Raw genomic sequence first — 21316 nt, forward strand, 5'->3', positions numbered from 1 at the left:
TGAATTGTGCCTGGAAACGTCCTGGGCGCCAATGTTGGTGTTTCAGGACCGGTGTTATACGGTCTCAGTGGCTGCTCCCAGTCACCAGTCTAGCTGCCGCATTCTGGATTAGTTGTAGTTTCCAGGACACCTTCAAAGGTAGCCCCACGTAAAGCGCATGGCAGTAGTCCAAGCGGGAGATAACTAGAGCATGCACCACTCTGGCAGGACAGTCTGCTGGCAGGAAGGGTCTCATCCAGTGTACCAGATGGAGCTGGTAGACAGCTGCCCTGGACACAGAACTGACCTGCGCCTCCATGGACAGCTGTGAGTCCAAAATGACTCCCAGGCTGCGCACCTTGGGACTTGTCGCTTCTTAGAGAGGGCTGAGGAATGCTCCTGCCTTGATGCTCACCTGTGGTGTGTAATACAGCAGCAATTTGCTGCCGAGCTCCAGGAAATCCCCTTCCGGCTTAAAGGGCGACGTCACATTTGGTCCTGAGGAGTAGAGCGCCTTCACTTGAGCAGGCTGGAGGACTTCGTAGAAGATGGAAACGGAGCCCAGGTGACCCTCTAGGGAGGTGGGAACCCCCCACTCCGTGTCCTGGCTCCCGGCCACCGTGACTGAAACCACGCCTTCCCGGGGGGGCTGCGGGGGGATGGGCGTCCAGGCGTGGGGGGCCAGGGAGGCCGGGAAAGATTGGGAGCGGTTGAGGGAGGGGTGGGATGGGAAGCCCAGGTCCGGCGAGTGGGACGGGGAGGGGTGGACAGCGGAGGTGGTGGTGGTCCGGTGGCCGGCTGAGCCGATGCAGCAGGAGGTGAAGGACTAGGAGAAAAGATTTGCAAAAAATAAAATAAATAGGTGTATTTGCACGTGGAGCATCATTTTTGCTCCAGCCTCGTTGCAAACGCGGCGGCCAGCTACCCAGACTTTTTGCCTATGCCCACTCTACAGCCGGGCAAGGTTGTCCTCTTTGAGCCGGGCCAGGGTCTCTACCCAAAGCACGGGGAGTTTGAGGCTGGCGCAGCGAAGTTGTGGGGTCTGCAGGGCTAGAAAAAGCACCCCCCGCAAACTCCCCACACATCTGCCGGGGGGCTGAGGGGAGCGTTTGCAGGGTTACATCAGCCCCCTCCCCCCGGTGGATAAAAAGCAATGATATTTTTAAAAAAATCGGATTTAAATCAGATTTTTAAAAAATAAAAAACAAAAGTTTGGTTGTGCTTAGACTAACCTTGTGAAGAATACAGAAAACACAAAGATTAGACGGACTATGAAAGAACTTAAGGAAAGGAAGTGACTGAAGAACAGATGTAAAGGTGAATTAGACAACCAAGAGAGGCGGGGTGAATGAGGTGGAAGTCTTTTATAATATTTTAACTAGGATTTATATATCGTAATGTTTGAAGTACGAATTTGGAATTATTGATTATGAAAAGTATTTTTTCTCTTCATTCTTTTCTTTCTTTTGTTTTTCGTCTTCTTTTCTAGTCTGCATTCTGGAAGATTGTGTAGATAAATGTTTTTATGTACGGTTATGTGTTGTTTCTATTTCTTTTCATTTTTTTGGTAACATCTAATAAAATTTAGTAAAATAAATAAAAATAAAATAAAATGCTTTTGGAGGAGAAATGTCATGCTCTTCCACAGGTTTCCGTAAGATTATTTAGGGCAGTTTTTTCTAACGAGAAAGTATTATCACGGATGCTTGTTTTTGCAGTACTCAAAAGGGTGAATTTGTGTCTGGAGAGGTAACATGCCTTTTATTCACAGGAAAAAAGTTATAAAATAAACATACAGTGTTGAGGAAGAAACCTTAATCCCATTGTTCCGTTGCACATTTATGTACACAGAATCAACCCCTTACCTCTTAAATGCCAAGTTCCAAGAGGTTCAATTAATAGATTGTATGGAGTGGATTAGGTCTGCACAAGTACCGTATTTTTCGCCCTATAGGACGCACTTTCCCCCCTCCAAAAATGAAGGGGAAATGTTTGTGCATCCTATGGGGCGAATGCAGGCTTTTGCTGAAGCCTGGAGAGCGAGAGGGGTTGGGGCGCACTGACCCCTCTCGCTCTCCAGGCTTCAGGAAGCTCTCCGCGAGTCGTGGGAGCCCGGCGCGAAGTTGTACAGCTCTCCCACGGCTTGCGGAGAGCTGCGCGAAGCTCGAAGCCTGGGGCGCGCCGGGCTCCCTAGGCTTGTGGATAGCAGCCTGTTCTGGGGGCTGGGGTTGGGGGTCGGGGGAAGCTCAGGCTTCCCCCGTCTCAGCCCCGTGCCTGGGGGGGGAAAATAATTCCCCCCCTTTATTTCCCCCCAAAAAAACTAGGTGCGCCCTATGGGGCAAAAAATACGGTAGTCAAGTGTGAAGCAGTAAAAATGAAAGTGCAACCTTGTGAGCAGAATACTCCACAAGTCTTGGGATCATTGTGCAAGTTTGTTATTCCAGAAATGAAACCTTTATCTGGTTGTAAATATACGATTGCAGAATGAGTCCTTCTGTAAGAAAATGAAGTCTTACTGGGTAGTGATTTAAATCGATTTAATCAAATCTTACTGGGTAAATCTTAGGATCTTTGTGTAATCATTGTGCAAGTTTGTTATTCCAAAAATGAAACCTTTATCTGGTAGTAAATACTAAGGTTATACCAGCAAGAATGAATCCTTCTGTAAGAAAATCAAGTCTTACTGGGTAGTGATTTAAAACGATTTGATTTGAATCGATTTGATTTAAATCAAATCCACCCTGCTTCCCGCTGCCCTCGTGGACTACAATTCCCATCAGTCCCAGCTCGAGCGGCTGTGGTTGCGTTCCCCGCAATTGCAAACGCCCATCAAAACTAGGGCGTGCTTCCCGAAAAATCAACAACACACTTTGCTGGGCTTACGACGACGGCAGGGAACATCGAACCTGTTCCTTGCAAGCTGGATTAAATGAACCGGATTGGGTGGCGCAACACCGGATCCCAAATACTGGGCTCCCTCCTTTCCCAGCCTTTTTTGGGGGGTCCTGAATGGCAGGGACAGCGCCTTACACAGAAGTCAGACCATTGCTTCACCCAACCCAGTGCACCCCACTTTGACTTGCAAGACTTCTCCAGCAGCTCTGGCACGGAGCTTTTCCTCGATCCTGCAACATCTTTCATTTTACCTGGCTCCACCATCAGCTCAGAAACTTTATTCCCTCACCAGGAGCCAGGGTGGATTTGATGTAAATCACGATTTAAATCACTAGTCAGTAAGACTTGATTTAAATCATTTTTTTTTTTTACAGAAAGACTCATTCTTGCTGGTATAATCTTAATATTTACGATGAGACGAAAGTTTCATTTTATGGAATAATAAATTTTCAGAGTAGTTTTTACAGTTATATCAAATGTTACAGATTTGGTTTTACTGTTAGAAATACACAGACAGATAACTATGAAATTATGGTGGGGTTTAATAAGTTTAACTGTTTATATTCGGACACCTTTTCTGCTGTACTTGATTATAATCATTTCCTTAATAACAATTTAAACAATTTATTTAATTAAAACAATAACATCATAGCATACGTATCCATGTTTGTTAACTGATGTGGTTAAATGTGATTTTTTTAAAGAACAAAACTGAGTTTTAGCACACATGAAAAGCTTAAAACCAATCCTTATTTCCTGATGAATAGCCTTTGGACTAGAATGTAACTTAAATAGAAAACTAACTTTAGAAAGATTTTTCCTCCAAAAGCATTTTATTTTAAAAATCCAATTTAAATAAAAAAAATCCGATTTAAATATAAAAAAATCCGTTTTTTAAAAATAAAAAAATTCCTTGATTTTTATTCACCCTGCCAGGAGCCGCTGCCTGTTTCTTTGCCCTCTCTTCTCCTGCGGTTTGCTTCCTCTACTCTTTCCAAGGACAGTCTTAATATGTTGTTTTTTTTTAATGTATTTTTATTAAAGATTTTCTTGATTTACAAATGTATGTGTAATGTCTCTCTCTTGTATTTTTACCATGTAACATTTTTACAAATTAGTTTCATTTGTTGAGACATTAGGAAGAAAAGGGGGAAAGAGATGGGTAAGCGTGGGGTTGGGTGGGGTGGGGATGTTTCTGTTTTACTTAATATATGTGGGGTTTTGTGTCAGCGTTGCTTGTGCAGGTTCTCTGCTATTCGCTTGTGTTCCTTTGGTGGTGAGAGAGGTTGAGGTTGGCCTAGGCTGTGGGTGTTCATTTGTGGTTGGCAGTGGTGATCTTTGTTTTCGTGTGTGAGTGGCAGCGGCGTAGCGTGGGTTGTCAGCACCCGGGGCAAGACAAGTAATTTGCGCCCCTAACCCCTAACCTGCCGCCGCTGCCAGCTTCTTCTTGCTGCTGCCTGGGCTGGGGTATTTATGGTAAGGTAGCCACGGCGGCAGGGACGCAGGTGGCGCTGTGGGTTAAAGCCTCAGCGCCTAGGGCTTGCCGATCGAAAGGTCGGCGGTTCGAATCCCTGCGGCGGGGTGCGCTCCCGCTGCTCGGTCCCAGCGCCTGCCAACCTAGCAGTTCGAAAGCACCTCCGGGTGCAAGTAGATAAATAGGGACCGCTTACCAGCGGGAAGGTAAACGGTGTTTCCGTGTGCGGCTCTGGCTTGCCAGAGCAGCGATGTCACGCTGGCCACGTGACCCGGAAGTGTCTCCGGACAGCGCTGGCCCCTGGCCTCTTAAGTGAGATGGGCGCACAACCCCAGAGTCTGTCAAGACTGGCCCGTACGGGCAGGGGTACCTTTACCTTTACCTAGCCACGGCGGCGGCGGTGGGCCCATGTCAAGTGATCTGAGGCGAGTTGCCGCTGGCGCTGCCGCCCAAACGATGGCGCTTGCCCGGAGGAGGAGGGCAGAGAGGCGAGGAAAATGCAACATGGCCCAGCAGCTGCAGCAGCAGCGGCGGCGGGGTTGTGAGGAGGGGCTGCCTGGCGCGCCCTCCGTGGCCCTGACGCGCGGGGACCGCGGCGAGCGCTGAAAGCCACTGCCTGCCAGACGCCTTCAGCCCGGACGCCCGCACAGCTCGTCGGTTCCACGAGACATGGGGCTCTACTACAGCCTGCGCCCAAGGCTCTTCGGCGACTCCGGAGGTGGCGAGCGTCCCCCCCCAGATGTTGCGCCCGGTGTGGCCGGCCCCCCCTGCACCCCCCACGCTACGCCACTGGTGAGTGGGGTGGGTGGGTGTTCTGGATCAGGGTCGCCATATTGATTTGTATGCTGTTGGTGGATTTTTGTCATTGTCTTGTTGGGCTGTGTGTATGTTTCTCCCTGTGCCAGTTTCAGTTTATTGGTTACAGTCTTAATATGTTGTCGTCGTCCCCTCCCCGACCGACATAATTACGGTTCCCTCAAAGCAGGAGGGGTTGCGGAAAGAGCCTCTACCTCGCCCAGGGAGGGGAACCGCAGCTGAGCCGTCTTCCGGAGTTCCCCGTCCACGTAGATGTTCACGAGGTTCTGGCCGAAGGGGCGGCGGCCCGTGATGTGGACGACATCGACGCAGTGCTGTTTTTTTTGGGGGGGGGAGAGAGTTGAAGGAGGCGTTTATGGGTCCATCGAGCAACATATTCCGCTCAAACAGCACCTGCGCAGTTCAGTACACTGGTATCTTGTTTCTCAAACTTACCGTATTTTTTGCTCCATAAGAAGAGAAGGAGAGTTTGGATTTGATATCCCGCTTTATCACTACCCGAAGGAGTCTCAAAGCGGCTCACAATCTCCTTTCCCTTCCTCCCCCACAACAAACACTCTGTGAGGTGAGTGGGGCTGAGAGACTTCAAAGAAGTGTTACTGGCCCAAGGTCACCCAGCAGCTGCATGTGGAGGAGCGGGGAAGCGAACCCGGTTCACCAGATTACGAGTCCACCGCTCTTAACCACTATACCACACTGGCTCCCATAGAGAATAAGCGTCACAAAGCTATGTTTTGGGTTTGTTTGTTTGTTTTTTTCAGTGCAATGGATCTGAATTTCCTTCTATCTTATGCAAAAAATCCCAAACCTCAGTTTAGCCAGGGGAAGGCCTATAGCCATGTTCTGAAATTATTGACGACAGTTCATTTTTTGTTGCTCAACCAATCTTATTGCCTGTCTATAACCTACAGGCTTCAAAGATGACCAGAGTAAAATGTGTGGTCCAGATAATTCGCTCTTGACTCAGAGTGAGATTCTCTCTCTCTCTCTCTCTCTCTCTCTCTCTCTCGGCGTGTGTCTGTATTTCTGCTGCCTATGGTGCTGGAGGAGACTATTGAGAGTCCCATGGACTGCAAGAAGATCAAACCTCTGGAAGGACAGATCCTAAAGCTGGAAGGACAGATCCTAAAGCTGAGGCTCCAATACTTGGGCCACCTCCTGAGAAGAGAAGACTCCCTGGAAAAGACCTTGATGCTTGGAAAAATGGAGGGCACAAGGAGAAGGGGACGACAGAGGACAAGGTGGTGGGACAGTGTTCTCAAAGCTACCAGCATGAGTTTGACCAAACTGCGGGAGGCAGTGGAAGACAGGAGTGCCTGGTGTGCTCTGGTCCAGGGGGTCATGAAGAGGCGGACACGACTAAACGACTAAACACCACCTCACCACCACCACACTGGCTCTCATAAAAGGCGCACTCCCCCCCCTCCCCAAAAAAAAAGTAAGGGGGAATGTCTGTGCGTCTTATGGAGTGAATGGACTGGGCGGCAGAGATCCCTCTGGCTGCTGCTGCAGTCGCTCGCTGAGGGATGCCTCCACAGCCGGAGCCATGGCTCCCATCCGTTGCTCGCTGTGAAGCCAGCAGAGCAAGAGCCGCTGACACGCTCTGCGCAGCTCTCGCTTTTCTTGCTTTAAAGCGAGAGCCGCGCAGAGCGTGTCAGCGGCTCTTGCTCTGCTTGCTTTACAATGAGCCGGAAGGAGGGACGGACAGCAACCCCTTCCGCCCCTCCTCCCAGCTGACTGTAATTCAAGCAAAGGGAGAGCCGCTTACATGGCTCCTGTTCCGGCATCTCGTCCTCATCTTTTTGCTCTGGTTCCGGCGTCACCCCAGAGGCGAGGCAAGGCAGCTGCCCGCCACAAGCACACACAAATGTGAGCTTTCCCTCTCTCTTCCTTCCTTCCTTCCTTCCCTCCCTCCCTCTTCCAACTTGAATAAAATATTTGATTCAGATTATTTTTTTTCTTGTTTTCCTCTTCTAAAAACTAGGTACAGTGGTACCTCAGGTTACAGAGACTTCTGCTTTGCTCTGACAACACCAAGAAACAACAAAGCTCAGCTTCTTCATGGCTCTCATTTGCAGCGGAACGTATCTCACATTTACACCGATAATCCCAATAGGAGCACAGAGGCAGGATTGAAGGGCGCCAAGGAATCAGGTTGCGGCCAGGTCTGCTCCAGCCCCTTACTCACCCAGGCTGCATCGTTGAATGGAAACTCTTGCAGGGCCACCGTCATGTACTCCTTTTTGGTGCAGACAGCCACCACCAGCGTCCCGTCGGCTGTGAAGAAGGCCTCAAAGCCCGTTCCGTTGGTGGTGAAGAAGCTGGGGGGATCGAAGGACAGGGTAGGTTAAAAGCTGGCCGGATGGATTTCTGCCTTGCTCACAGGAGCCAAAATGGGACCCAGTGCCGGATTTACGTACAGTGGTGCCCCGCAAGACGAACGCCTCGCAAGACGGAAAACCCGCTAGACGAAAGGGTTTTCCGTTTTGGAGGCGCTTCGCAAAACGAATTTCCCTATGGGCTTGCTTCGCAAGACGAAAATGTCTTGCGAGTTCCTGCGGGGTTTTTTTCCTCCCCCCCCCTTTTTCTAAGCCGCTAAGCCGCTTATCTGCTTATCCGCTAAGCCGTCAATGGGCTTGCTTCGCAAGACGAAAAAACTGCTAGACAAAGAGACTCGCGGAACGGATTAATTTCGTCTTGCGAAGCACCGCTGTATAAGCTAAACGAGCTATAGCTTAGGGCCCCACTCTCTTGGGGCCCTAAAAAAATTAAAGGGAAAAAAATCTGGATGTACATTTCCAAAATATAAGATAAAATGAAACCTACACCATTTTAAGTTACAGCTTAATACAGTGGTACCTCGGGTTAAGTATTTAATTCGTTCCGGAGGTCCGGTCTTAACCTGAAACTGTTCTTAACCTGAAGCACCACTTTAGCTAATGGGGCCTCCTGCTGCCGCCGTGCCGCCGGAGCACGATTTCTGTTCTTATCCTGAAGCAAAGTTCTTAACCTGAAGCACTCTTTCTGGGTTAGCGGAGTCTGTAACCTGAAGCGCCTGTAACCCGAGGTACCACTGTAATTATTTCATTATTAATATACTCCTTCTTAATTGTATTTCAGTTCAACAATTACTTGGATAAAATACATATTTTGTTATGTGCAAATGGCTTTAGGTTCCCTGTTTAGGGAAGCTTTTAATGTTTGACAGTCTATTGTATTTTAATATTTTGTTGGAAGTCGCCCAGAGTGGCTGGGGAAACCCAGCCAGATGGGCAGGGTATAAATAATAAAATAAAATAATAATAATAATGTCCATAAATTACCATATAGCATATATTCAACAGTGACAATTTGTTGTTGACAAAGTACAGCTGGACATATAAAGGGCCCCATTACCTTCCGGCCCTGCTGAGACCCCCACACCGAGGGCACCAGGGATCCATAACAGGGTGTTCCTGGGGTTGGGAGAAAACTTTGCAAAACACAGTCCTTGGCTAGAAGCAGCGTGTTGACTGTGCAGATAGATAACGTTAGGAACCCACAGAAGTACGCCTGACATCTTCCTTATACAGTGGTACCCTGGTGAAGTAAAGGCTGCAAGGTTTTCAACCGGGGCAATCAGAATAAGATCCATTACATTGGTACCTCTGGTTAAGTATTTAATTCGTTCTGGAGGTCCATTCTTAACCTGAAACTGTTCTTAACCTGAAGCGCCACTTTAGCTAATGGGCCCTCCCACCGCCGCGCGATTTCTGTACTCATCCTGAAGCAAAGTTCTTAACCCAAGGTACTATTTCTGGGTTAGCGGAGTCTGTAACCTGAAGCGTATGTAACCCGAGGTACCCCTGTATTTGACTATTGATTCAAAACTCCTAAGATGTATTTTATGTAATTGACTTTTCATTTCTATTCTTTGTATATCGTACTGTTGTTTTATCGCTATTGTCAGGGAACTGCCATCGGATCAGGGGGGAGAGGGGGAAAGCCGGATGGATTACAGAGAGCCCCCAAAGATCGTGGGAAGCAGCTCCTCCTCAGTGGAGGAGAGTAACCACGTCTCCGGGGAGGAGAGAGGTCCTCCGTTACCCACGCCCTCCCTGCGCAGTAAGCTTTTGAGCCGAGAGGGGAGGCGCAGATTGGGCGTGAAGAAACTACTTTGCTGGGGTTTAAGGACCGCCCACTCTCAGATTTTGCCAGTGAATGAGCCAGCCACTGCAGAGTGGCGCTCTGGACAGAGAATGCCCCTTCCGATCTTCAGGAGGAGGGGGGGTTGTGGGATCACGACCCCTCCCACACTCGCTCTCGCAAGGCTGGCGTCAGCCTCGCGGGAGACAGGGATTCACCCAATTAGCATACCCTGTGGCGCCAGCCAATCGGCTGGCGGCAGGGGCGGGACTTCGTAGGGCCACTTAAGGTCAGGGCAGCCCTTGGCTCGCCCCCCTTTCTTCCCTGGAGACGACGCGGTTTCCCACCCACCCGCCCTTTAGGTTTTGCCACTGACCTTGCTATGGGCTTCGGCTGGTCGCCGCAAGGGGCCTGGTAGGAGTTTTTCCATTTGGCTAATTGGCTGGTTTTGTGAGCCACTTGGTTTTTTCGCCTACCTCGTAGCAAATCGTCACAACTCCCTCGGTTTTGGCGGTAGGCATTGGCCGGGGTATTATCATGCAGATGAGGTTGGGGGGGAGGAACGCCATCACCTCCCCCAATGCTTGAAGGGTAGTTCATTAAAGGACTCCGAGGGGCGACGCCTCGTCCGAAACCTACGGAGGCTAGGGCCTAAAGCGCGCCCCCGAGCGGTAACCCCTCGGGGAGCGCCTAAGGATATGCATCTCGGGTGGCTCCCCCTGTTGGTGTTTAACCCTTCCCGGTCAGACCGGATAGTCGGTTAGGGCCAATGCCTAAAGCCAATACCCTTCTTTCCTGTAATCAATAAAGTTGTGGCCATTTTCGCCCATTAACCTAAAACTGTGTGTCCGTTGTCTTCATTTATTCCACCTGTGGGGGGGAGGGAATAGCCACACAAAGTTTATTTTGGCATCCAAAGCAAGGCTTCGCACCCGAGCAGGGAGGCATTTGCCTGCTTGCTCTCGAGCAACCCCTTGGAACCTTTACAGCTATGGCCGATGGCTGACGCGAATAAAGATTCATTCATTCATTCCGCCCCCAACCGAACCCAGCCAGATTTCCGCTGCCCCCTTCCGACCGACCTGTACAGCTGCTTCCGCTTCAGCCTGGCCGTTTCCTCCGGGAAGTCCTTGGCCTCTTCGACGAGGCACACCCAGGCGTGGAAGGCAAAGCCGCTCCCGGGCCACTTTTGGATAGAAGGCACCATAATCCCCGCCATGCTGGGCGTGAGGTCGAAATACTGCAGGGCTCGCTCTGCGCCATCTTTCCTGGCCATCCCAGAGAGGGCCCGGATGACTTGCACGGTGTAGGGGTGCGGCCCCTTGCCCTGCTCGGTCCGGAGGAGCTTCAGAAGCTGCCTCAGTTCCCCCGGCCGGATGGAGAGGCCGCCCAAGACCTGTCGCCAGATAGGTTGGCAAAAATGAAAAAAATCGGGTGGTAATAAGTGTTGGAGGTGTAATAGAATGACTGGAACATTAAACCATATGTGGTGGCCATGTCCAGAAATTAAGAAATATTTGAATATGATACACGAGGAAAATAAAAAGCTAATAAAAACATCACATAATAAAAGAGCAGAATCATACTTATTAAGAATTTTAAATGGTGAGATCCCGAATGACAAAATTAATATTTGACCTGTACGCGACAACAGCAGCGAGAATGTTAATGGCCGATAATTGGAAAGGGAATTACGTCCCAACCAAAGAACGGCTGAATAAATTATATGAATACTCGGAATTAGCAAAGCTGACTGATTTGATAAGACCAAAACCAAAAAATATAATCCAGAAACAACAGAAATGTTTAAATGATTATAAGTGTAAGGTATTGGTTGTGCTTAGAATAGATTGATGAAAGATTTGGAAAACTTATTGATTAGAATTATTTGTATGAGACTGTATGGGAAAAATATGGAATAACAGTTACAATCTTGCTTAAAATGTATATAGGAAGTGCAGTGTAAGCGATGGAAGTCAATCAATGAAATTTTATTATTGAGGTATTTGAAGAATAAATTTGGAAGAAATTCTTCCAACTTTTCTTCTTCCAATTTTTCTTCTTATTTTTTCTTTATCTTTTCTTTCTTTTTTCTTTTTTGTTCTTTTTATATACAGTGCTACCTCGGGTTAAGTACTTAATTCGTTCCGGAGGTCCGTACTTAACCTGAAACTGTTCTTAACCTGAAGCACCACTTTAGCTAAGGGGGACTCCCGCTGCCGCCGTGCAATTTCTGTTCTCATCCTGAAGCAAAGTTCTTAACCCGAGGTACTATTTCTGGGTTAGCGGAGTCTGTAACCTGAAGCGTCTGTAACCTGAAGCGTATGTAACCTGAGGTACCACTGTATATGTGTGCTTTTCTCTGAAATATGTATGTATGTATGTATGTATGTATGTATTTGCAGTATTTTGCTTGTATTTTGTAATACAGTGGTGCCCCGCAAGACGAACGCCTCGCAAGACGGAAAACCCGCTAGACGAAAGGGTTTTCCGTTTTGGAGGTGCTTCGCAAAACGAATTTCCTATGGGCTTGCTTCGCAAGATGAAAATGTCTTGCGAGTTCCTGCGGGTTTTTTCCCTTCCCCCCCCCTTTTTCTAAGCCGCTAAGCTGCTTATCTGCTTATCCGCTAAGCCGCTAAAAGCCGCTAATAGCGCTAATCTGCTAAGCCGTCAATGGGCTTGCTTCGCAAGACGAAAAAACCGCTAGACAAAGAGACTCGCGGAACGGATTAATTTCATCTTGCGAGGCACCACTGTAATTATGTTATATAAAATTAAATAATAATAATAATAATAATAATAATAATAATAAAGACCTGCAGGAGGTAGAGGAGGTTCTCGGAGCATTTGGGATCCAGCTCCTGCCCCGTGGCACATAGGGCATCCAGCAGGCAGCTCACCATCCCGGCCTTGACGCAGGTGGTACGGCTCTGCAGGGAAGCATCGCAGATTTTCTTGAGCCACTCAGATAGGAAGATCTGGAGCTCCCGGGACTTCAGTTCTGGGATCCACATGATCAGGATCAAAAGGGGCTGCTCGTTGTGGATCAGGCGTGCAGGGCAAGAGCTGTGGTCACCTTCGACGGCCTGAAGTGTGTGTGTGTGGGGGGGGAGAGTCAAGTTGTAATCATTTTTTAAAAAAATAATATTTTTTATTAAATTTTCTGTTTTACAATTTAAAATACAGTCATGCCTTGGAAGTCAAACGGAATCCGTTCCAGAAGTTTGTTCAACTTCCGAAACGTTCAAAAACCAAATCGCAGCTTCCTGCAGCCAATCAGAAGCCGTGTCGGACGTCCGGGTTCCAAAGAACGTTCAAAAACCGGAACGATCACTTCCGGTTTCCGATTGTCCGGGAGCCAAAACATTAGACTCCCGAGGCGTTTGAAAACCAAGGTACGACTGTAATACACCCAAGTAGTCAATACTGGCTCTCATTAATCTAACGTCAGCAGCTATTTTGCATCTGTATGTAGCAGAAATAATGCGAGGTATTTAAATACTGACAATTCAATTTAAGAAAAGCTCATTAATTCATTTCCCCTTTCTTTCTTTAATGAGCATCTTTATACTGTGTAAGAAGTGATAATTTTCTCTCTTTATAATTCCATCTGTGTACTTTTATATCATTGTTTGTAGCCCTGTCAGACGTTTGGCTTCCAAGAGAACAGTCAAAAACCAGAACACTCACTTCCGTGTCTGCGGCGTTTGGGAGCCAAAATGTTCAGGAACTAAGCTGTTTGACTTCCAAGGTACGACTGTACTCATTTAAACATCCTTAAAATACCAATGACTTCCCTTCCTCTCTTTCCATGGTTCATTTTGCATAACAAAAATCCCTGCATATTTTACGAACACCAAAACATTCAGCATTCCATTATTGCACCCATCAAAACTTATTTACAGTGGTACCTTGGGTTAAGTACTTAATTCATTCTGGAGGTCCGTACTTAACCTGAAACTGTTCTTAACCTGAAGCACCACTTTAACTAACGGGGCCTCCTGCTGCTGCCGGACCACCGGAGCACGATTTCTGTTCTCATCCTGAAGCAAAGTTCTTAACCCGAGGTAATATTTCTGGGTTAGCGGAGTCTGTAACCTGAAGCGTATGTAACCTGAGGTACCACTGTAATTATTACTGTAATTATCTCCGTCGCGGGGATTTGAATCGCCAACCTTCTGATCGGCAAGTCCTAGGCTCTGTGGTTTAGCCCACAGCGCCACCCACGTCCCAGCGCCACCCGCGCCCCAACCTGGAGGTAGACTGTCTGAATTGTGCATTGCTTTCTGAATTGTGCATTGCTTTCTAACGATTTGTTGCATCTCTGGACTGTAATAAAGATTGATTGATTGATATTACGCCTTTCATGCAACTGAACTGTGGACAGATCCTGCTTAGCTTTGCCAACGTGCTGGCAGATTTTAATTCTCTCTTGTCAAAAAGATCTCACCATGTTGAGGAGTTCCTGCAGCAGTTTCTTGGTCGGCTGACTCTGGCTCTTCAGAACTTCATATAAGTGCGAATAGCCAATTCTTTCTTTGAACACCTCCTGAAAAATGCAGGCAGCCGTTAAGGATTAGCAAGAGCAGATCACCATTAGTTCCCGAATTTCCACCCAAAGCAAACTGGGGAGGGGGAATTAGAGAGAGGGGGCTTGAACTTTTCTATTCTGCTTCAAGTATGATTTGGGATTTCTCGTTCCGTTACCCTGACTTCCACGTACGCATTTGCCGGGAGCTTATGCGATTAAGAAACAACATGAAAACAGCACAGAATTCAGCTGGCCAAGGCAAAAGTGGGTGAACAGCGATTTGTTTCGTGTTTGAGCTCTTTCTTAGGTAGGAAAAATTATATCCTGTCTTGATTGTAACCAAACCCCTCTAAGCGGTTTACAGGAAGTGTTGAAATTGTCAGTGAAAACAAATACTTCTAAATATTTAAGTGATCATTCAGATTAGCAGCAAAAGATTTAAAAGTGCAAGCATCTATGCGTTTGGGTTTTATGTGGCAGCTGTAGCAGGGCTAAGTCTACAGATCAACTTGGTAGGATGGGTGCAAAAGGGGTAAGGCAATCTCACAAGCTTTCAGGATGTAGACTGTTCAAAGATTAAACAAAACACAAAAACAGTGTCAAGTTCAGTTAAAGCTAAAGAAGTCAGTGGGATAAAATCAATGAAAAGTCGGAAAGTCCCAACTCAAAATAGAGATCTTAGTTGCTTCTCGTGTTTTGTTTTTGTTTGTGGCACGTATGAATAATAAAGCGAGCATTCAGATCTAGGTAGGAAATATTGTGGGGTATTAAGAGGACTAGATCCTCCATCTCCAGCCAGCCTAGAGTTTAGGACTTCGGAAGAACTTTACAGAAGTTCACATGCAAAACACACCGCCCCCTTTCAAAACGGCCAACGCCTGGAGTAGATCCACATAAATTAACTTGGGTCCCTTCGTTTGAATGGGTCTATTCTGAATATAATCTACTTCGGGCATAGGCAAACTCGGCCCTCCAGATGTTTTGAGACTACAGTTCCCATCATCCCTGAGCACTTGTCCTGTTAGCTAGGGATGATGGGAGTTGTAGTCCTAAAACAGCTAGAGGGCCGTGTTGGCCTACGCCTGATCTAGTTGAACACAACCCTATATTTTTAGCTTCCTAGATGCTGACTCTGGTCTACAAACCCCAGATCAGAATCTAAAGTGCGAATGTATCCGAGACTCCAGACCCGAATTGGGCAGGACACCCCAGAATTACAGAAGACACCCCAGCTTCGGATTGGATCCTGGGATGTCCCGTTTTTGGTTCTCGTGAAAGTGCGGCCCCGAAAGACAGGCGTCCCGATTTTCCTCTGCGGGATGTTGGAGGGTGTGAGACTCTAATCGCACCTTTGTTTAAATAATCTTGTTAAAGGAAAGAGGATAATTCCTCCACTCGCTGCCAGCAGTGTTATCTCAAGCACTGTACTTCCGCCAAGGAAAAACACAGGCAGGTAACTGGTGGGGAATTTCGTACCGCACACAACATTTTCAAGTTTCTAGCTGTCATGATTCAAGAAAAGAGATCTTGCCTTCTGTGGGTATCAAATGAAGCCACGTCTTGACAATAATATACCAAAGTGTCTTTCAAACCACATGCAGAGAGCTGTGAGAACTCACACCTTTTTTTCTTCCTTGGACTACAAATGCATTTTTAGTAAATATTTTAGATACTTTTCCTCTGGCAACAGGGTTGCTGAGGCTGCTACCTGTCTTCCTAGTTATCTCCCGCTTGGATTACTGCAATGCGCTCTACATGGGGCGACCTTTGAAGGTGACCCGGAAACTGCAATTAATCCAGAATGCGGCAGCTAGACTGGGGATTGGGAGCGGCTGCCGAGAACACGTAACACCAGTCTTGAAAGACCTACACTGGCTCCCAGTATGTTTCCGAGCACAATTCAAAGTGTTGGTGCTGACCTTTAAAGCCCTAAACGGCCTCAGTCCTGTAGACCTGAAGGAGCGTCTCCACCCCCATCATTCAGGCCGGACACTGAGGTCCAGCGCCGAGGGCCTTCTGGCGGTTCCCTCCCTGTGAGAAGTGAAGTTACAGGGAACCAGGCAGAGGGCCCTCTTGGTGGTGGCGCCCGCCCTGTGGAACACCCTCCCATCAAATGTCAAAGAAATAAACAACTATCTGACTTTTAGAAGACATCTAAAGGCAGGGAAGCTTTAAATGTGTGACATTTTAATGTATTTTTAATCTTTGTTGGAAGCCGCCCAGAGTGGCTGGGGAAACCCAGCCAGATGGGCGGGATACAAATAATTAATTATTATTATTATTATTCCTAAGTCTCCAGCTTTAGCTGTATATATTATTATTTATTGCATTCTTATCCCACTTTCTTTTCCTCCAAGGAGCTCAAGCTTGCATACATAGTTCTCCCATATAATCCTAACAACAACCCTGAGAGGTAGTTGAGGCTGAGAAGCAGAGACGGGCCCAAGATCACCCAGTGAGATGCTTGGCCAAGAGGGGATTCGAACCCTGGTCTCCCAGGTCTCATCAATGGTTCCTCTTCATCCTGGAGAAGAGTGACTAGTGGGGTGCCACAGGGTTCTGTCTTGGGCCCGGTCTTATTCAACATCTTTATCAACGACTTGGATGATGGACTCAAGGGCATCCTGATCAAATTTGCAGATGACACCAAACTGGGAGGGGTGGCTAACACCCCAGAGGACAGGATCACACTTCAAAACGACCTTGACAGATTAGAGAACTGGGCCAAAACAAACAAGATGAATTTTAACAGGGAGAAATGTAAAGTATTGCACTTGGGCAAAAAAAATGAGAGGCACAAATACAAGATGGGTGACACCTGGCTTGAGAGCAGTACATGTGAAAAGGATCTAGGAGTCTTGGTTGACCACAAACTTGACATGAGCCAACAGTGTGACGCGGCAGCTAAAAAAGCCAATGCAATTCTGGGCTGCATTAATAGGAGTATAGCATCTAGATCAAGGGAAGTAATAGTGCCACTGTATTCTGCTCTGGTCAGACCTCACCTGGAGTACTGTGTCCAGTTCTGGGCACCACAGTTCAAGAAGGACACGGACAAACTGGAACGTGTCCAGAGGAGGGCAACCAAAATGGTCAAAGGCCTGGAAACGATGCCTTAGGAGGAACGGCTAAGGGAGCTGGGCATGTTTAGCCTGGAGAGGAGGACGTTAAGGGGTGATATGATAGCCATGTTCTAATATATAAAAGGATGTCACATAGAGGAGGGAGAAAGGTTGTTTTCTGCTGCTCCAGAGAAGCGGACACGGAGCAATGGTTCCAAACTACAAGAAAGAAGATTCCACCTAAACATTAGGAAGAACTTCCTGACAGTAAGAGCTGTTCGACAGTGGAATTTGCTGCCCAGGAGTGTGGTGGAGTCTCCTTCTTTGGAGGTCTTTAAGCAGAAGCTTGACAAGAGTGCTCTGATGGTGTTTCCTGCTTGGCAGGGGGTTGGACTCGATGGCCCTTGTGGTCTCTTCCAACTCTATGATTCTATGATTCTAGGTCCTAGTCTGACGCTCCAACCACTGCGCCACACTGTCTCTCTTGCTGCTCATCCTGTGCTCCTTATTTTATTTTATTTTAAAATGTTCCCAAGAGGTGAGGAATGCGTGTCCCTTACCTTGGCCGAAGGAGAGTTGCTCATGATAGACGTGAGGACTCCGATAGCGTGGATGGGAATGGCGTCAGAGTTGTTGTCAAAAACCTGAAGGTGAAAAGGAAGGAGGTAGGTGAGAAATCAAGACCCAACATCTGTCTACCTGGCAGGGTGGAAAATCTCGGACGCGATGGGCTGCCCAACCTCTGAAGCTCTCCCAAGATGGCTTCCCTTACCCTCGAGCGAATACATTCTCGTAAACAGACTGTACAGTGGTACCTCGGGTTAAGTACTTAATTCGTTCCGGAGGTCCGTTCTTTACCTGATACTGTTCTTAACCTGAAGCACCACTTTAGCTAATGGGGCCTCCTGCTGCCGCCGTGGCACCGCCGTGCGATTTCTGTTCTCATCCTCAAGCAAAGTTCTTAACCTTGAAGCACTATTTCTGGGTTAGCGGAGTCTGTAACCTGAAGCGTATGTAACCTGAAGTGTCTGTAACCCAAGGTACCACTGTATTAACTTTACTGCATGCAATGCACTTGGCGGAAATGTGATGAAAATGATGTACAAATTGCACGGCCTCCCTCTGCCGCCGTGCAATTTCTGTTCTCATCCTGAAACAAAGTTCTTAACCTGAAGCAATATTTCTGGGTTAGCAGAGTCTGTAACCTGAAGCGTATGTAACTTGAAGCGTATGTAACCCGAGGTACCACTGTAATGGCGACTGCTGCCCTAGATTCCTGGTTTCTGTTTAGTTCTTCGATAAGCCTAACAAGGACGCTGCAAGAATTTGAGCCGCTCTGCTTTCAAGAAAGGGACAGCAGAGGGTTCAAAGCCAGCGAGGGAAGTGAGGTGCTTAAATCTCATGGAGCGGAAGGAGGGTTTGGGGATGCAGACCTTCCAACTACAACATTAAGCAGCGGCACATATCACAAAAAGCAGGCGCATTAAATTAACGTCGCAAGGCACATCAGAGGCACGGGCAAGAGAGACATTAGCAGAGGGGCAGAGACGGTTTTACTATGGCTGTTTGCTGCCCTGGGCTCCTTCGGGAAGATAGAGAAATAAACTAAACTCTCAAAACCAGCGTTTCTGTTCCACCGTATTGTCCTCTGCCGTATTGTCCTCTGCTTGGAAGCAGCAAATCGTGACCCGCGCACACAAAGACGCGGGTTGCGTTCACTTCAGGATGTGAACGGGGCTCCAGAACGGATCCCGTTCGCATCCAGAGAAGACATCTGAAGGCAGCCCTGTTTAGAGAAGCTTTTAATAGACTATTGTATTTTAATATTCTGTTGGAAGGTGCCCAGAGTGGCTGGGGAAGCCCAGCCAGATGGGCGAGGTATAAATAAATAAGTTGTTGTTGTTGTTGTTGTTGTTGTTGTTGTTGTTGTTGTTGTTGTTGTTGTTGTTGTTGTTATTCCAAGGCCTCATTTCTGGCCGATTTGTTCTTGATCTTCAAGTCACCGTCTTGCCCCGTGCGGGGCACGTAGTATCCCAATTATATGTCGGCAGTCTCTTTGGCGCGCATCCAGAATTTTAAGTAAATTGGCAGCGTGGATTTTCAGAAGTCATTACAACACACACAGAGAACTACTAAGCCTCCAATGCCACGAACTAAGTTAGGAAGAAGAGATCTGAAAATCCACATGAAATGGGAAATAAGTCTTTGAAACGTCTGCAAAAAGAAGAGGCTGCAGTAGGGTTCGCTGACGGCAGAACAGGAAGGGCAGATGAACCAGGACCCTAACAGGCTGGTAATACCTGACCCATCACATGCAATCCTCTGCCATTTCTCAGACGGGCATTGGGGGCATAATTCTGGACTCCTTACAAACTCCCTCCCTCCCTCTCCAAGTCTCATAGCAAGAATTGCCAGGGCTGCCCCCATTATATAGTGGAAATACAACATAAACGCAATAGAGCAGTACAGTGGTACCTCGGGTTAAGAACTTAATTCGTTCTGGAGGTCCATTCTTAAGCTGAAACTGTTCTTAACCTGAAGCACCACTTTAGCTAATGGGGCGATTTCTGTTCTCATCCAGAAGCAAAGTTCTTAACCCGAGGTACTATTTCTGGGTTAGCGGAGTCTGTAACCCGAAGCGTCTGTAACCTGAAGCATATGTAACCCGAGGTACCACTGTAATAATAATAATAATAATAATAATAATAATAATAATAATAATAATTTATTTACACCCTGCCCATCTGGCTGGGTTTCCCCAGCCACTCTGGGTGGCTCCCAACAGAATATTATTAATAATAATAAAGCAACAAAACATCAGTCATTAAAAACCTCCCTAAACAGGTCTACCTTCAGATGTCATCTAAAAGTTAGATAGTTGTTTATTTCCTTGACATCTGACGGGAGGGCGTTCCATAGGGCGGGGCCACCACCGAGAAGGCCCTCCGCCTAGTTCCCTGTAGCTTCACTTCTCGTAGTGAAGGAACCGCCAGAATTTGCAGCTCTTGAAACAACTATCTTTCAAAATGCACCACCTCTGAATCTTGGCGTGCAGTTCTCCAGACAAAACAATGCGTACAAAAATGCACTACATACCATATTTTTCGCTCTATAAGACACACCAGACCATAAGACGCACCTAGTTTTTGGAGGCGGAAAACAAGAAAAAAAAAAATTCTGAATCTCAGAAACCAGAACAGCAAGAGGGATCGCTGCGCAGTGAAAGCAGCGATCCCTCTTCCTGTTCTGGTTTCTGGGATAGCTGCGCAGCCATAAGACGCACACACATTTCCCCTTACTTTTTAGGAGGGAAAAAGTGAGTCTTATAGAGCAAAAAATACAGTATATATTTTTGGGAAGGGTGCATAACACGCATCTGTTAGTGAAAATAAAAGGAAACCGGATTCTGGTAGCAGGCGATGCTGACGCAGTCTAACACCTTTCAAATAAACCTTGCAAATCGGAAACCAAGGAAGCAGTGAGATGGAGGTGGGAGTTCACACATTAATTTGAATCGGCCAGCCGGCGGAATCAAATTCTAGCCCAAAAAGCAGCAGGGAAAGATATAAACGGCTTCTCGGTTTGGAAAGGCGGCTCCTATAATTAAGAGACTCCAAGCTGTGAATCCTTTTCGGCTGCCTCACCTGCGGGGCTGACGGCACCTTCCTTTTCTTAAGAGATTACCCTCTGCGACTTCCCCTCCCAAACTGGCTTTTTTTCTGGGACATACCGCTACATTTTCTGAAAGGTTTGGGAGCCAACGATGCCAACTTCTAAAGAGCCTTTATCCGTTTCCACGGCTACAGAGGATGATGGCTACTGGCAAGTCAGGGATGCTGCCGCGGAGCTGGGCCAAAACCATAGCTGTCAACTTACAGATTTGAAAATATGGGGCCAGCAGCCTCAAAAATAAGGGATCAGCAGCCAAAATAAGGGATTTTAGTCAACCAGCAGCCAAACGAAGCCTCAAGCGGTGGTTCCCACAGCGCAGCAACCCGGCAAAGGGGATGCAGCAAGGAAAACCACCGTCACCTCTCCGCTGGGAAGCGCTGAGCAAAGGCAAGTCCCCAGGCAAGGCGGCCGATTTGATCGGCACAAGGCATGCAAGCTCCACCCCCCAGACGTTCTCAGACTCCTTATTGGGTGAGCAACGCAGCCAAGCAACACAGTTGGAGCCTCCCTCCTCCCTGGCCGGCAGGGAGGGAGGTAGAGGAGCTGCTTCCTTTGAAACCCGGGAAATTTAAGGGACATCATCAATAAGGGACAGCAGCAGGACACGGCGCTGGGATAAGGGACTGTCCCGCCAAATAAGGGACGCTTGACAGCTATGGCCAAAACCACTCTGGGGATGGGGAAATCGGCTTACGGCTCGTAAGGAAGTCGCTGGGGGTCACAGCAAGATTTCGAGGACACAATTGCAGCCACGGTTTCCTC

The 21316-nt window shown here is 47.6% G+C and overlaps 1 protein-coding gene across 9 annotated transcripts in view; it reads right to left on the minus strand.

Annotated features, from left to right (window-relative positions):
* NBEAL2 (neurobeachin like 2) overlaps positions 1-21316 on the minus strand; it is a 213124-nt gene that overhangs the window by 73645 nt on the left and 118163 nt on the right. For all 9 annotated transcript variants that reach the window (XM_079996291.1, XM_079996293.1, XM_079996289.1 and 6 more), the window contains 7 exons: positions 17443-17526; positions 13740-13838; positions 12106-12375; positions 10372-10685; positions 7353-7485; positions 5359-5478; positions 395-805 (listed from right to left, as the gene is read on the minus strand). In XM_079996291.1, the coding sequence (XP_079852417.1) occupies positions 395-805; positions 5359-5478; positions 7353-7485; positions 10372-10685; positions 12106-12375; positions 13740-13838; positions 17443-17526 (1431 nt within the window). The remainder of the gene's footprint in view (positions 1-394; positions 806-5358; positions 5479-7352; positions 7486-10371; positions 10686-12105; positions 12376-13739; positions 13839-17442; positions 17527-21316) is intronic.

Source organism: Podarcis cretensis (genome assembly GCF_951804945.1).
Source record: "Podarcis cretensis genome assembly, chromosome: 12".
Classification (NCBI taxonomy): Eukaryota; Metazoa; Chordata; class Lepidosauria; order Squamata; family Lacertidae; genus Podarcis; species Podarcis cretensis.